Raw genomic sequence first — 16,742 nt, 5'->3', positions numbered from 1 at the left:
GACTTCTGCTCGGGTCAGGATCTTGCAGTTTGGGAGGAGTTCAAGCCCTGTATCGGGCTCTATCCTGACAGCCCAGAGCCTGGAGCCTGCTTCAGATTCTGTGTCTCCCCCTCTCTCTGCCCCTCTCCCATTCTCTCTCTGTCTCAAAAATAAAAAATAAACATTAAAAAAAAGATAATGGAGAAAAACAAAGAAAGAAAGTATACTTCATATAATTTTTTTGGTATATCCTTCCAGATTTAAATATAAAAAAATAATAGAAGTTTGAGAAGAATTGGCATGGGTGAATTAGCCTAAGAAGGGAACCAAAATATCTATAGTAATTATAGTGAAAAGGTTATGATTGAAATTTTATCTTTAAAATGATGCTAAACAAACAACAAATATATATATATATATATATATATATATATGTATATATATATATATATAATTTATTTTATTTAACAAAACTTAGATTATAATCATCTCTTTCTAATCCTTGCAATAATCAATTGTTAATTTGTTTTAGAAAGTGGGGTTGAGGGGCGCCTGTGTGGTTCAGTCAGTTGAGCATCTAACTTGGTTTGTGAGTGTGATTTGTGACTCACGGTTTGTGAGTTCAAGTCCCCTGTTGGGCTCTGCTGACAGCTCAGACTGGAGCCTGTTTTGGATTCTGTGTCTCCCTCTCTCTCTGCCCCTCCCCCACTCTCATTGTCTCTCAAAAATAAACATTAAAAAAAAAAAAGAAAAAAAAGTGGGGTTGCAACTTTTCAGACAAATTCAGTAAGACTGCCATCTGACATCTTTGATTTTTACAGTTTCTTTTGCAAAACTATTTCAAAACTATTTGTAAAACTTTGTAGTTTTCCCAAAGACTTTGTACCACCATATTCTTATCATTATGTCTAGAAGAGCCTATTTCGTCATCTTTTGTTGATTTTCTCTTCAACTGTTGTTAGCTGCTAAAAAAATGTCTAGATTCTCATTTGTCAGTGGCTTTGCAAGTGATTCAAACAATTCCTTAACATCCATCAGCTTCATAAAATCCTGCATCTCTTGTAAGGATAATTTCACTTTGCAGCTGATTTTTACTGTACTTGCATTATATTGTCACATATTAACAATATCCACCAATTGGCAAGTGACTGATATTAACAAAGATGCTGACCACAGGGCAGGGCAGATGGGAGCATTAAACAGTAATATGCTGACATGTGGGGACTGATTATATAAGTCTAATTTATTAGTAAATCTGTTCATGTTACGACAGCTTTTGTTTCAATAGGCAACTCTGTCGCTGTGGAGACTTAGGTAATAAATATTTGGATAATAAATGAGAGCAAAAGAGAAAAGCAAGCATATAAAGAAGCGAGTAAAAGAAAAAAACGAGCACAGAGGAGGCAGGAGCAGAGTCACGTAATGCAAGTAAAAGCTGGGGACCTACGTGGTTCAGCCTCTTCATGGAAGCACAAAGTTATAGACCAGCAACCAGATGTAATTAATACAGGAATTTCGACATTTTTTTGAGTCTCTCAGGTAAAAACATTAAAGATGATCCAATTCATAGTCCACAGTAACATTTCTCAAAAATAAAACCTCTTTCCTTGTTTCTCCCCATTATTCTCATAGCAGGTAAACCGACAAACTCCCAAATTCTCCCTGGAGTCCCATCTTCTCCATTTTCTGTTTCTTCATTCCTCCAACAGGGTGGGCTCAATTCTCCTTGGTGAATCCAAAGGACAAGATCAAGACCACTGCCACAACTGCGCATTAACAGGACAATAAGGAAAATTCACAAAAGTTGCCCTCAGGAGGGTGAGCTCTCAGCCCTAGGGGTTGCTCCCAGGCAGAAAACATCTCTGAATAGAACACGTAAAGCAATTGAATTCAAGGTCAAGGAATTTGTTGAAAATGACTACCACCAGGTCAACAAGAGGTAAAATAGACTTCTAGTACCCAAGACTTTTGGGGCACCTGGCAGGCTCAGTTGGTTGAACATGCAACTCTTGTTCTCAGGGTTGTGAAGTTCAAGCCCCACTTTGGGTATAGACATTACTTAAAAATGAAATCCTTTTTTTCTTTTTTTTAATGTTTATTTATATTTGGGGACGAGAGTGAGAGAGTGCATGAGCAGGGGGAGGGGCAGAGAGAAACAGAGACAGAATTTGAAGAGGCTCCAGGCTCTGAGTTGTCAGCACAGAGTCCGACACAGGGCTGGAACTCACAAACTGTGAAATCATGACCTGAGCTGATGTCGGACACTTAACCAACTGAGCCACCCAGGCTCCCCACTTAAAAATGAAATCTTAAAAAAAAAAAAAAAAAAAAAAGCCCAATACTTTCTTGAGGTTCCAGGAGCAGTACATCCTCCATTATTTATGACTGAAGTCTATCCACTTAAGACCTTATACTTTAATGTCTCCCAAACTCCTTCTCAGACTCTCTGTAGGTGGAGCTAGGGAGACTGTAAGTTGCTTCACCTCACTCACTTCCCCACATGTAGCTTTTCCCAACACGGTATTACTAACACAAGCACTCATAATCAAGGCAACTGGGAGCAGAGCATATGAAATTACTTCGAAGTTGGGCCACCTGCTAGAATCGGTTCATTTCATTTTTCCAGTTGTGGAAATGTGAACACTGCGGTCCCTCCCTCCTAGTTCTGGTTGTTTCTCTAGAAGCCTACCCTGATTTCATTGACTTAACACATTTTATTTCTACTAACTAAACTTGGTACATATTCCTCCTCCAATAAAATTGATTTCCTTTCTGATCATTACTGTATAGCAAATACTGATTTTCAAATTGTGAGAATATTTTTCTTGCTATTTCTTGAATACAACATTTCCCAATCTCAGAGAACCCCTTTTAAAAAGTTCTAGGGGCACCTGGGTGACTCAGTCAGTTAAGCGTCTGACTTCGGCTCAGGTCATGATCTCATGATTCGTGGGTTCGAGCCCCACATTGAGCTCCATGCTGGCAGTGCAGAGCCTGCTTGCAATTCTCTCTTCCTCTCTCTCTGCCCCTCCCCTGCTCGTGGTCTATCTCTCTCTCAAAATAAATAAATTAAAAAAAAAAAAACACTTCTAATTAACTCTGGTACCTATATATACAATAAGCATCAGATGATTTTTGGTGATGACAAAGGATGCCCTTATTGAAAGCTTCTCTAGCTTGCCATGTCCCTCCCTATGACTAACTTCACATTCTGAGATTATGAATTTAAAACTTAATTCCTCATCCTTGGGAGGGTTCCTATTAACTTTTCTTGACTCATTGCTCTTGAACATTATATCTCCTTTTTTTTCTTTTTTTAAGTAAACTCTACCCCTAATGTGGGCTTGAATTCATAACCCTGAGATCAAGAGTCGCGTGATCTAGCATGCTTTACCAACTGAACTAGCCAGGTGCCCTTATGTCCTTTCTGTCTTAAATGTTTCTATTACCACCTGCTTCACATCCTACCCATCACCTGTTATTGCCTTTATTATAGCTATTTTAGTGAGTGTGAAGTTGATTCATCCTTTCCATAACCTTTTTCAAGCAGAGGAATTTTCTTCTATTCCTAGTTTTTTGAATGTTCGTATGCTTTTTCTGCATCACTTGAGAGGATCGTGTTCTTCCCTTTGTTCTAATGTGGTGTGCCACGTTGGTGTATGGTTTTTAGCCTGAACCATCCTTGCATTCCTGGAACAAATGCTCCCTGGTCACGCTGTATAATCCTTTAATATGCTGTTGGAATTGGTTTACTGATATTTGGTTGAGGATTTTTGCATTTCTATTCTTTTTTTTTTAAGCAATAGATTATTTTCTTTATTTAAAAATCTTTTTCTTTACCTCTTCTTTTCCTGATTTTACCTCATTTCTCATTTACAAGATAAGAGATTTTTAAGACTGCATGCAGAAAAAATAGCAGTGCATAGTAACTGCTTAATAAATGTTTGCTACTGATACACATAGTGGAGCCCAGTATTATGGAAGGAAGGTGGAGAGGGAAGGAGAGAACACAGTATGCCTTCCACCTCTATGATTCTAGAACGTTAGGAGCCACAGTGAATTATCAAGATTTTGAAGGCAACCTGCAATCATTGCGCTGAAAACGAAAAGAGTAAAATGTCCTTAGTCTCCATCAGCAAGGAAACATTTCTGCCCTAAAGATGATTATTAGGGATCCTGATTTTACTTATTTATTTTTATTTACTTATTTTTTTTAGAGGTCCTCATTTTTAAAATACTTATTATCTAAGTCTCCACAGTTATGAACCTGGATAGAAAAAAAAATCATCAAAACATTGCATTTATATTCTTAAGGAATACGGCTTTTCTGTGATGTCTTTGTCTAACTTTGAATATTGGCTTCACAAATAGTTAGAAATGTTTCCTCCTGTTACTGTTTTCAGAGCTGATGAAGGACTAGTACTATTTCACCTTTAAAAGTTTGATATAATTCAAACAAACCCTGTCAAGCCATCTGGGCAAGGAATTTCTTTGCACAAAGATTTTTAATTACTAACTCAATTTCTTTGTTTTCATCTATTCAGATTTTTAAAATTTCTTCCTGAGTCAGTTGTGTCTAACAATTTTTCCTATTCATCTATGTTGTTTAATTTTTTGGCAATAAGTTGTAACTGGTAATTCTTTTTTTGTGTGTGTTTCCTTCTCTTTTTTCATGGTTGGTCTAGCTAAAGTTTTGTCAGTTTTGTTGAGGTTTCCGAAGAACCAACTTTTGGTTTGATTTTCCACATTGTTTTCCTATTTTCTGTTTCACTGATTTCCATCCTTATCTTTATTATATCGTTCCTTCTGGTTGCTTTGGACTTAGTTTGTGCTTATTATTCAAATTTATTAATATGAAAGCTTAGGTAATTAATTGGAGCTCTTTCTTCCTTTCAAATATAGGCATTTGAAGCCATAGGTTTACCTTGCAGTACTTTAACTGCATCCCATAAATTTTGATATGTTGTTTTATTTTTACTCAGCTCAAAATATTCATCTCTTATGATTTCTTTAATTCATGGGTTACTTAGAAATGTGCTGCTTAGGGGCACCTGGGTGGCTCAGTCAGTTGAGCATCTGACTTCGGCTCAGGTCATGATCTCGCAGTCCATGAGTTTGAGCCCCACATGGGGCTCTGTGCTGATAGCTCAGAGCCTGGAGCCTGCTTCAGATTCTGTGTCTCCATCTTTCTCTGCCCCTCCCCCGCTCACACTCTGTCTCTCTCTATCAAAAATAAACAAATGTTAAAAAATATATATATATGCGATTTAATTTCTGAGTATTTGTATATTTCCCAAATTTCATTCTTTTTTTTCTTTCTTAAGTAGGCTCCATGCCCAGCAAGGAGTCCAACACAGGGTGTGAACTCACGATCCCAAGATCAAGACCTGTGCTGAGATCAACAGTCAGATGCTTAACCAACTGAGCCAGGTGCCCCTAAAAATATTTTCTAGGAGCCCCTGGGTGGTTCAGTTGGTTAAGTGTCCGACTCTTGATTTTAGCTCAGGTCATGACCTCATGGTTGTGGGATTGATTCCCGTGTCAGGCACCGTGCTGAGTGTACAGCTTGCTTGGGATTCTCTCTCTCCCTCTCTGCCCTTCCCTTGCTTGCAATTGCGCTCTTTCTCTCTCTCAAAATAAAATAAACATTAAAAGAGAGAGATGGATTCTACCTATAGGAAGGCTGCAAATTAATGGAAATCAATTAAACCACATGGTAAATGAGAGTTATATGCACATACTACAAAGAACTCACTAGAACACAGAGATGGAGAAAAGAAGAGCAAGTTCCCCCGAATATCCAAAATCTGATTTCTAGGAAGTGGAGTGACACAGGAGAACCTTTAAATTTATTTTTTTAATGTTTATTTATTTCTGAGACAGAAAAAGACAGAGCATGAGTGGGGGAGGGGCAGAGAAAGAGGAAGACACAGAATCAGAAGCAGGCTCCAGGCTCCAAGCTGTCAGCACAGAGCCCTACGTGGGGCTTAAACTCATAGACTGTGAGGTCATGACCTGAGCTGAAGTCGGAAGCTCAACCGACTAAGCCACCCAGGCTCCCCAATACAGAAGAACCTCTAAAATGGGCTTAGAACTATTAAGAAAAAGGTACTGTCATTTTAAAAAACAACTGAAATTTTATTTTATTATTTATTTATTTTTAATATTTTTTTTAATGTTTATTTCTGACACAGAGCATGAGTGGGGAGGGGCAGAGAGAGAGGGAGACACAGAATCTGAAGCAGGCTCCAGGCTCCGAGCTGTCAGCACAGCCCCCGATGCAGGGCTCAAACTCACAAATCGTGAGATCATGACCTGAGCCGAAGTCAGTCGCTCAACCTACTGAGCCACCCAGGTGCCCCAAAAAACAACTGAAATTTTAAATCTGATTAGCCATTAATATCATGGCTCCTATTCAGGCTGGTCTGGAAGGACAGTTTATTTATCACTAAACTATAGTTTGTTAAAAATAACTGTTATTATAGAAAATATGTTTATTACAATATTGTCATGATTATCACTGACTGTTCAGTGTAATAACAATACCTGAATCTAATTGAAAGACAACTGTGCCTTTTTCTTCTCCTACAATTTCTGGTAACTTTTCATTTCCTGTAGGTTGATAGAAATATTCTGGTTGAGGTGGAACCCACTCTGAAAGAAAACATTAAAAATGTACAAAATAAGAAGCAACATAAAAGCAACATATTTTATCCAGAACTAATGTAAAATTATATATAATAATTATTATTCATGTGGTTAGTCTGGTTGAATCAAACCAAATTCTCATAGTAAGTCTCCAGTTTGTTTGTAAATATTCTGGTTGAGGTGGAAAATATTCTGGTTGAGGTGGAACCCACTCTGAAAGAAAACATTAAAAATGTACAAAATAAGAAGCAACATAAAAAGCAACATATTTTATCCAGAACTAATGTAAAATTATATATAATAATTATTATTCATGTGGTTAGTCTGGTTGAATCAAACCAAATTCTCATAGTAAGTCTCCAGTTTGTTTGTAAATTATGTCTTGCTTCTTTCCATAAAGATTATGAGGAGATTTTTAACAAAAAGTATATACAACAAAAATATAAACTTTTTTTTTTTTTTTTTTTTTTTTAACGTTTATTTATTTTTGATACAGAGAGAGACAGAGCATGAACGAGGGAGGGTCAGAAAGAGGGAGACACAGAATCTGAAACAGGCTCCAGGCTCTGAGCTGTCAGCACAGAGCCTGACGCGGGGCTCGAACTCACAGTCTGTGAGATCATGACCTGAGCCAAAGTCGGCTACTTAACCGACTGAGCCACCCAGGCGCCCCAAAATATAAACTTTAAATAGAAGACTTAAAAATAAGCCAGAAAGGTCAATATAGTTGATCTATAGTTGCTCTAACAACTCTTCAAAATTTGGCCCTGAGCTTCTTTCTCTTTGGCAATTATTTTTAAGATTGTATTTTTAAGTAATCTCTACACCCAACACGGGGCTCAAATTTACAACACTGAGATCAAGAGTCATGTACTCTACTGACTAAGCCAGCCAGGTGCCCAAAAGTTCTTTTTAAAGGCAGGAAAATATGATCAGCTACATAATTTATATTACCATAGAGGAACAAGTATATCAACTATTTCAGAAGAAACAAAGCTTTTTCAGTAACACTCAATTCTAAAAGATTTCTCGTATGTGACTTGGGCAACTCTCAGTATCATTTTAACTACAGTAGCCATTGATGAAAGCCAACAGCATATAAAGACACAAATGAAATTCAATAATACGTTAAAAGGATCATATACATTGATCAAGTGGGATTTATTCCAGGGATGCAAGGATGGTTCAACATCAGCAAATTAGATAATGTGATACACCACATTAACAAAATGAAGGATAACAATCATCAATCATCTTGGCGGATGCAGAAAAACCATCTGGCTAAATTCAACATCCATTTATGATAAAAACTCAACACAGTGGGTATAGAGGGAGCCTCAACATAATAAAGGCCATATATGACAAGTCCACAGCTAAAACCATACTCAAATGTGAAAAGTTGAAAGCCTTTCTTCTAAGATCAGGCAAAGGCAAAGATGCTGACTCGTCATTTTTCCTCAACATAGTACTGAAAGTTCTTGCTGAAGTAATCAGGCAAGGAAAAATAAATAAATAAAAGGCATCCAAATTGGAAAGGAAAGTAAAACTGTCAAACTGTTACTATTTGCAGATGACATGATACTGTACATAAAAAACACTAAAGGGGCACCTGGGTGGCTTAGTTGGTTAAGCGTCCCACTCTTGATTTTGGTTCAGGTCATGATCCCAGGGTCGTGAGACCGAGCCCTGCGTTGAGCTCTGTGCTGGGTGTGGAGCCTGCTTAAGATTCTCTCTCTCCCTCTTCATATGCCCCTCTCTCTCTCTCAAAAACTCCCCCAAATAGTAAAAGCTTCATCAAAAAACTGCTAGAACTAATAAATAAATTCAGTAAATATACAGAATACAAAATCACTACAATCAATACAAAAACATGTTGCATGTTTATACACTAGTAATGAACTATCAGAAAGAAATTAAGAAAACAATCCCATTTACAACTGTATCAAAAAGAATAAAATACCTAGGAATAAATTTAACTAAGGAGGTGAAAGACCTGTATATTCAAAACTATAAGACATTAATGAAAGAAATAGAAGACACAAATACATTAGAAGATATTCATGCTCACGTATTTGAAGAATATTTTTAAATGTCCATACTACCCAAATCAATATACAGATTCAATGCAGTCACTATAAAAATTCTAATGGCATTTTTTCACAGAAATAGACCAAAGAATCCTAAAAGTTCTATGGAACCATAAAGACCCTGAGTAGCCAGAGCAATCTTGAGAGAAGAACAAAGCTAGATAGAGACTTCATGCTCCCTGATTTCAAACTATATTATAAAGCTACAGTAGTTAAAACAGTATGGTATTAGCATAAAATCAGACACATATATCAATGGAACAGAATAGACAGCCCAGAAGTAAATCCACATATACATGGTCCATTAATTGATGACAAAGGAGCCAAGAATATATGATGAGGAAGGACAGTCTCTTCAATAAAGGGTGTTGGGAAAACTGGACAGTCACATGCAAAAGAATGAAACTGGAACACTGTCTGACACCATACAAAAAATTAAACTCAAAATGGATTAAAGACTTGAATTTAAGACCTGAAACCATAAAACTCCTAGAAGAAAACATAGGCAGTAAGCTGCTGGGCATTGGTCTTGGTGATGATGTTTTTTAGGTAGGCTCCATGCCCAATGTGGGGTTGAACTCACAACCCTAAGATCAAGAGTCACATGCTCTACTGACTGAGCCAGCCAGGTGCCCCCTAGTGATTATTTTTTAAATCTGACACTAAAAGCAAAAGCAGCAAAAGCAAAAATAAACAAGTGGGACTGCATCAAATTAAAAAGTTTCTGTGCAGCAAAGGAAATCATTAACAAAATGAAAAGGCAATCCAGTGAATGGGAAAAAATATTTGCAAATAATATATCTGATAAGAGGCTACTATCCAAAATATATAAAGGATTCATACACCTTCATAGCAAACAAATAAGCATTCCAATTAAAAAATGGGCAGAGGATCTGAATAGACATTTTTCCAAAGAAGACATACAGATGGCCAACAGAGCCATGAAAAAATGCTCTACATCATAATCATTAGGGAAATGCAAATCAAAACTACAATGAAAATCACCTCATACCAGTTAGAATGGCTATCATCAAAAAGACTAGAAATAACAAATGTTAGTGAGGATGTGGAGCAAAGAGAACCCTATTGTTGGCAGGGCATGTAAATTGGTACAGCCACTATGGAAAATGGTATGGAGGTTCCTCAAAAAAATTATAAAATAGGGGTGGCTCAGTCGGTTAAGCATCTGACTCTTGATTTTGGCTCAGGTCATGATCTCATGGTTCTTGAGTTTGAGCCCTGTGTAGGGCTCTGCACTGGCAATGCGGGACCTGCTTGGGATTCTCTCTCTCCCTCAGTCTCTGCCCCCCGCCCCACTTGTTCTTCCTTGTGCTCTCTCTCGCTGTCTTAAAAAAAAAAAAAACTTAAAAAAAATTGTAAAATAAAACTACCATATGATCCAGCAATTCTACTTCTGGGTATTTATCCAAAGAAAATGAAAATACTAACTCAAAAACATAAGGGCACCCCCATGTTCACTGCAGCATTATTTATAATAGCCAAGATATGGAAATAACCTAAGTGTTCATTGATGAATGAATGGACAAAGAAATTGTGGTACAAATACACAATGACATATTATTCATCCATAAAAAAGGAATGAAATCTTGTCATTTGCAACATGTACAGACCTTGAGGACATTGTGGTAAGTGAAATAAGTCAGACAGAGAAAGACAAATACTGTGTGATCTCTCTTACATATTGGATTTAAAAAACAAAACAAACAACAAAACCAAAGAAATAAGCTCATTGGTGGTTGCCAGAGGTAGACAGGAGAAATGGGTAACCAGTTTTTTGTTTTTGTTTTTTTCAGTTTAAATAAATTTGAATGAAAAAAAAAAAATGAGCTCAAGGTCATACAGCTAGTAAGTGGCAGATCTGGGCCTAGAACCTCATTGGAATCACTCCAAAATCTGTGCTTAAAACTTCTGTTCTTAGGGAACCTGGGTGGCTCAGTCAGTTAAGCATCTGACTTTGGCTCAGGTCATGATCTCAGGGTTCATGATTTCAAGCCCCACACTGGGCTCTGGGTTGACAGCACAGAACCTCCTTCAGATCCTCTGTCTTCCTCTCTCTCTGCCCTTCCTCAACTCACATGCGTGCTCTCTCAAAACTAAACATGAAAAAAAAACCCTGCAGTTCTTTACTGCTTCTAATATTATCTTCTGACTGACTAAATATAAAAAAATAAAGACAAAATAAATAATAAAGATGCAACTCATTAAAAAACAATGCTTGGGCCACTTGGGTGGCTCAGTCAGTTGAGTGTCTGACTTCAGCTCAGGGACATGATTTCACGGTTCGTGAGTTTGAGCCCCGCATCGGGCTCTTGCTGATAGCTCGGAGCCTGGAGCCTGCTTCAGATTCTGTGTCTCCCTTTCTCTGTACCCCTCCCCCACTTGTGCTCTGTCTCTCTTTCAAAAATAAAATAAAACATTAAAAAAAATTTAAAAAAACAATGCTAATTTCTTATCTTTAAAGAGATGGGAAATGATGAGGGTGTCAATTTGGTTTAAACAATAAGGTGCTTGTTATCAAATTTCCTTGAAATTAAAAAGAATTGCCTTTTAAAATATCTAGTGCTGGGGTGCAACTCTTGATCTTGGGATTCTGGATTCAAGCTCCACGTTGGGCATAGTACTTAAAAAAATAAATAAAAATCTAGTGCTTTTGTGGATTACCACTGCAATAACGTGGTTATTTAATTCCAGTTTCCCACCTTTTCCCCCTCTTGGAACTGCATCCAAAATCCTCACAGGAATTTTCTCTGCTTATTTTATACAGAGAAAAGCAAAATCCTATTGTTCAGCCACATCAACTTAGACTTTTATCTAAAAATTGATCTTAGGACTTCTCAGCTATTATACGAACTCAAAATTCACCCTCCATTTCCAAACACCTTAAGAGCAGAATCCTGTGCCCAGTTAAGACACTGAGAAGTTCCCTCTATTTTCAGCTTTATCTCCTGTCTTTCATGCTCAATGCTCCATGGTTGCTCAAACATGCCATGCTCTTCCTCTATGTCCTCTAACTAGAATATTTTCTTTGACCTTCTCAGGTGGCTTACTTGTAACTTATCATCCTTCAGATCTCAGTATATGTGTCGTCTCCTCTGAGAAACCCTCCCTAATCTTCCAGGCTGGTGTTAAGCGTTCCCAGAGGGACTAAACTCTAAGCAATTGCCTGGTTGTATCTTCAACAACCCCACCAGTATGTGAACTCTCGGTGTCTCCATTTGTTTATCATTATATCTGTAACACCAAGCACTGCACTTAGCAGATGGCAGATGCTTATTAAATATATATTGAATGAATATTATAAGAGGGAAGTGTGAGAATAAGAAACATCCAGTTGTTTATCTAGCAGTCTAAAGCAGAGACATAATGTTTGATAGACGTAGGCATCCCAGCCATTAGAAAAGTCTCCACTTCAATGCAACCCACTTCTGAAACCCTCACATAATGAATGCTGAAGATTGTATCTGCACCAAGAGCTCAAACGTATGACCAGCAATCTCACAAAACTAGTCTCCACCATTTCCACAAAAACACTCCAATAAACTCAAAATGCAATTAAAAACAGTCAAAACTGGGACACCTGTGTGGCTTAATGGTCACACATCTGACTTTTGGCTCAGGTCACGATCTCGGGGTTCATGAGTTTGATTCCCACATCAGGTGAGCTCTAGTCCCACTTCGTGTGAGCACAAGCCCTGCTTCAGGCGAGCATGAGCCCTGCTTCTTTTTCTCTCTCTCCCTCTCTTTCTCTGCCCCTCCTGGGATTCTCTGTCTCTCTGCCCCTCTCTCACTTGCACCCTACCTCTCTTTCTCTCTAAAAAAAACCAAAACAGCCAAAACTGGGGCGCTTGTGTGGCTCGGTCAGCTAAGTGTCTGTCTGACTCTTGATCTCAACTCAGGTCTTGATCTTCAGGATCGTGAGTTCAAACCCTGCACTGGGCTGCACAGTGGGTTTAAGCCTACTTAAAAAAAAACCAACAAAAAAAATCCAACAACAACAACAACAACAACAACAACAAAACAGTAAAAACTATGTTCTGGTATGTATAGTGTTCATCAGCTATACCAAGGCTAGTAAAAATACAACTCCTATGGCACAAAAACAGACACTCAGATCAATGGAACGGAATAGAGAACCCAGAAATGGACCCACAAACGTATGGCCAACTAATCTTTGACAAAGCAGGAAAGAATATCTGATGGAATAAAGACAGTCTCTTCAGCAAGTGGTGCTGGGAAAACTGGACAGTGACATGCAGAAGAATGAACCTGGACCACTTTCTTACACCACACACAAAAATAAACTCAAAATGGATGAAAGACCTCAATGTAAGACAGGAAGCCATCAAAATCCTTGAGGAGAAAGCAGGCAAAAACCTCTTTGACCTCGGCCTCAGCAACTTCTTACTCAACATGTCTCCAGAGGCAAGGGAAACAAAAGCAAAAATGAACTATTGGGACCTCATCAAAATAAAAAAGCTTCTGCACAGCGAAAGAAACGATCAGCAAAAATAAAAGGCAACCGATGGAATGGGAGAAGATATTTGCAAATGACCTATCAGATAAAGGGTTAGTATCCAAAATCTATAAAGAACTTATCAAACTCAACACCCAAAAAACAAAGAATCCAGTGAAGAAATGGACAAAACACATGAATAGACACTTCTCCAAAGAAGACATCCAGATAGCCAACTGACACAAGACAAAATGCTCAACATCATTCATCATCAGGGAAATACAAATCAAACCACAATGAGATATCACCTCACACCTGTCAGAAGGCTAACATGAACAACTCAGGCAACAACAGATGTTGGCGAGGGTGCGGAGAAAGAGGATCTCTTTTGCATTGCTGGTGGGAATGCAAGCTGGTGGAGCCACTCTGGAAAACAGTATGGAAGTTCCTCAAAAAATTAAAAATAGAACTACTCTACGACCCAGCAATTGCACTACTAGGTATTTATCCAAGGGATACAGGTACGCTGTTTCAAAGGGGCACATGCACCCCCATGTTTATAGCAGCACTATCAACAATAGCCAAAGTATGGAAAGAGCCCAAATGTCCATCAATGGACGAATGGATAAAGAAGATGTGGTATATATATACAATGGAATATTCCTCGGCAATCAAAAAGAATGAAATCTTGCCATTTGCAACTATGAGGATGGAACTGGAGGGTATTATGCTACGTGAAATTAGTCAGAGAAAGACAAATATCATATGACTTCACTCATATGAGGACTTTAAGAGACAAAACAGATGAACATAAGGGAAGGGAAACAAAAATAATACAACAACAGGGAGGGGCACAAAAACCTAAGAGACTCTTAAATATGGAGAACAAACAGAAGGTCACTGGAGGGATTCTGGGAGGAGGGATGGGCTAAATGGGTAAGGGGCACTAAGGAATCTACTCCTGAAATCATTGTTGTACTATATGCTAACTAACTTGGATGTAAATTAAAAAATAATAATAATAAAATGAAATAAAATAAACAAATAAAAAGATCATAATAGAAAATGTCTAAAGATGACATATAAAACATTTAAAAAATAAATTCTAATAGTTAAAAAAAGTAAAAAAAAAAAAAATGTTACATCATGTGATTTTGAGTCAAAAAAAAAATACAATTCCTAAAACTCAAGCATATTAATACTGAGGCAGATGTAAGTACTGATATATTTCGGCCTCTAGAAAGGTATCCCTCCATTCCAATAAACCCTGAAGCATTTGAGCTTACACATTAGTGTAACTTTTACTTTGACCAGTGTATATCAGTTTCCCAGGGCTTAATCATTTCAGGATGAGCTAACAGATGTTGAATCTGTCCTGCCTTGTACTTCAGTACGCTGGACTTAATAGGTTCTCATAATAATGTCTGTCAGGACAGCACCGCGACACAGAAGTCACATTACCAATATGATGAAGGTTTTCCTTGATGACCTCACATTCTATTGGCCACCTCGGAGCCTGCAGAGGCCCACTGCTAGAGAAGAAGGTAAAGAGATCTCGGGGTTCTCGAAGACATGGGCTGACTTCACCAAATTCATCATGAAGAAGCTGCCTGCTCTTAAGAAGTGGTGAACTAAGCATAAGAGAATCTGCAGAGAGAAAGGGAATGAGTGAACAGCTTTCCTTTTCTCCTTGGTGACTTTACAGCTCAAATGTGACAACCAAGTAACTTGAAGCACTGTATTAAAATATGAGCACAGGTGCACAATCCTAAGACAGGTGTCTCCTTCAAGAAGGAGATTTAGTCCAAGACGACAGCATTGACATTATGCAAAGTTAAAATTCTACATTATTAAAATTCTACACAATCTATTAAATATTTAAATGTAAAGGTTTAGAGTAAGTTAGAAGAAACTTTTTTGTTTTTTAAATCAAATTATGTCATATTATTTTTGCTTAGAGAGAGGCAAAAGAGGAAACTGCATTTCATCCGTTAGCGTTTTAGAGAAAAGTACGTAAGACTTTATTAACAACACTAATAACTATTAACTAATTTGTAGAAATAATCTACAAATTAACTTTCAAATTCAAAATACAATGGTTGAGAGGACACAGAAACTAACGAAGAGGAGCGAGCAGGGGCAGGAGAGAAAGATGAGCTCTTGGGAAAAAGAATGAGAAAGAAAGGAGGAAAAGAGGCTCCCAGGACGGAGAAAAAGAAGAGAAATGAGAGGAAGAAGGCAAAGAAAGGCAAGGAGAGGGGGAAGGAAAGGCCAAAAGCCCCTGGGTGTGGTGAGTGCCAGATCTGGAGGGGAGAGCAGGGAGTGAAGACGTATTTCTGTAAAGCAGCAGCATGAGTTTTCGGGTCTGGAAGGACATGGAATACCTCTGCTCACAGCTTCTATCTGTCTATGCACAGGTGAAGATATACAGGTGGGCCCTAGAAAGAGGAAGAAGGAGGCATGGTTTGTCCTAGGGATCTGTGACTTTCTTTTTTCTTCCCTCTTTCTCTATCCCTTTCCATCCTCCACCCCCATTTAGGGCCCCATTTTTCCTTCTTTTTTTCTTTTCTTTCTCTAAAATTTTTTCTTTTTAATTTCAGGGCCCTGTTTTTTCTGTCTCTTAATTTTTTCCCTAGTTTAATGAGGGGAGGGGGGATCATAAACATTTGGAAAGATGGTAAAGCTGCTCAGCTTTACATCAAGAAATGTAAACCACTATGACAAGGAAATACCACTTTTTTACCTAACAGACACAAAAAGCATTTATGTGTTTTCACATTCATTCTGGCACAGGTGTTAAGTAAACAGGTACTCTCAGAACCTGCTGGCAAGTGGGCAAATCAGTACAAACTTTCTGGAAAGCAGTTTGGCAGTTTATCTAGTAACATTTAAAATACAGAACCATTGATCCAGCAATCCCACTGCTAAGAATTTACTTTATAGATTTTCTCACAAAAATTCATCAAGATACACATACAGGGACGCCTGGGTAGCTCAGTCGGTTAAATGCCCAACTTTTGCTTTGGCTCAGGTCATGAACTCATGCCTCGTAGGTTCAAGCCCCATGTCGGGCTCCGTGCTGATGGTGTGGAGCCTGCTTGGGATTCTCTCTCTTTCCTTCTCTCTCTGCCCCTCCCCTGCTCGCTCTCTCTCTCAAAATAAATAAATAAACTTAAAAAGAAAAAAACTACACATACTAAGACGCTTACTGAAGCAATGTTCAAATAACAAAAATGTGGAAACAACGAAAACATCAAAAGGGAAGTTAAAATAATTATGACATATTAATCAGGTGGAATACTGTAGGTGCCCTTAAAAAAGATGAGGTAGGGGTGCCTGAGTGGCTCAGTCGGTTAAGCGTCCAACTTTGGCTCAGGTCGTGGTTTGTGAGTTCAAACCCCATGTCAGGCTCTGTGCTGACAGCTCAGAGCCTGGAACCTGCTTGGAATTCTGTGTTTCCCTCTCTCTCTGCCCCTCTTTCACTCATGCTCTCTTTCTGTCTCTCAAAAAATGAATAAACGTTAAAAAAAAAAAAAAGATGAGGTAAAAAATTG

The 16,742-nt window shown here is 38.1% G+C and overlaps 1 protein-coding gene across 7 annotated transcripts in view; it reads right to left on the bottom strand.

Annotated features, from left to right (window-relative positions):
- Positions 1-16,742, bottom strand: part of AGBL2 (AGBL carboxypeptidase 2) — a 47,121-nt gene that overhangs the window by 24,216 nt on the left and 6,163 nt on the right. For 6 of the 7 annotated variants that reach the window (XM_019412452.2, XM_019412456.2, XM_019412453.2 and 3 more), the window contains exons 5-7: positions 15,573-15,626; positions 14,650-14,835; positions 6,526-6,633 (exon numbers count right to left, since the gene is read on the bottom strand). In XM_019412452.2, coding sequence (XP_019267997.2) covers positions 6,526-6,633; positions 14,650-14,835; positions 15,573-15,626 — 348 coding nt within the window. The remainder of the gene's footprint in view (positions 1-6,525; positions 6,634-14,649; positions 14,836-15,572; positions 15,627-16,742) is intronic. The other variant, XM_019412455.2, reaches the window with a different exon arrangement.

The sequence above is a fragment of the Panthera pardus genome, unplaced genomic scaffold, assembly GCF_024362965.1.
Source record: "Panthera pardus isolate Hobbes unplaced genomic scaffold, ASM2436296v1 HiC_scaffold_12, whole genome shotgun sequence".
Taxonomy (NCBI): domain Eukaryota; kingdom Metazoa; phylum Chordata; class Mammalia; order Carnivora; family Felidae; genus Panthera; species Panthera pardus.
The sequence above is the reverse complement of the archived record's forward strand: the minus strand, read 5'-3'. Positions and strand labels throughout refer to the sequence as shown.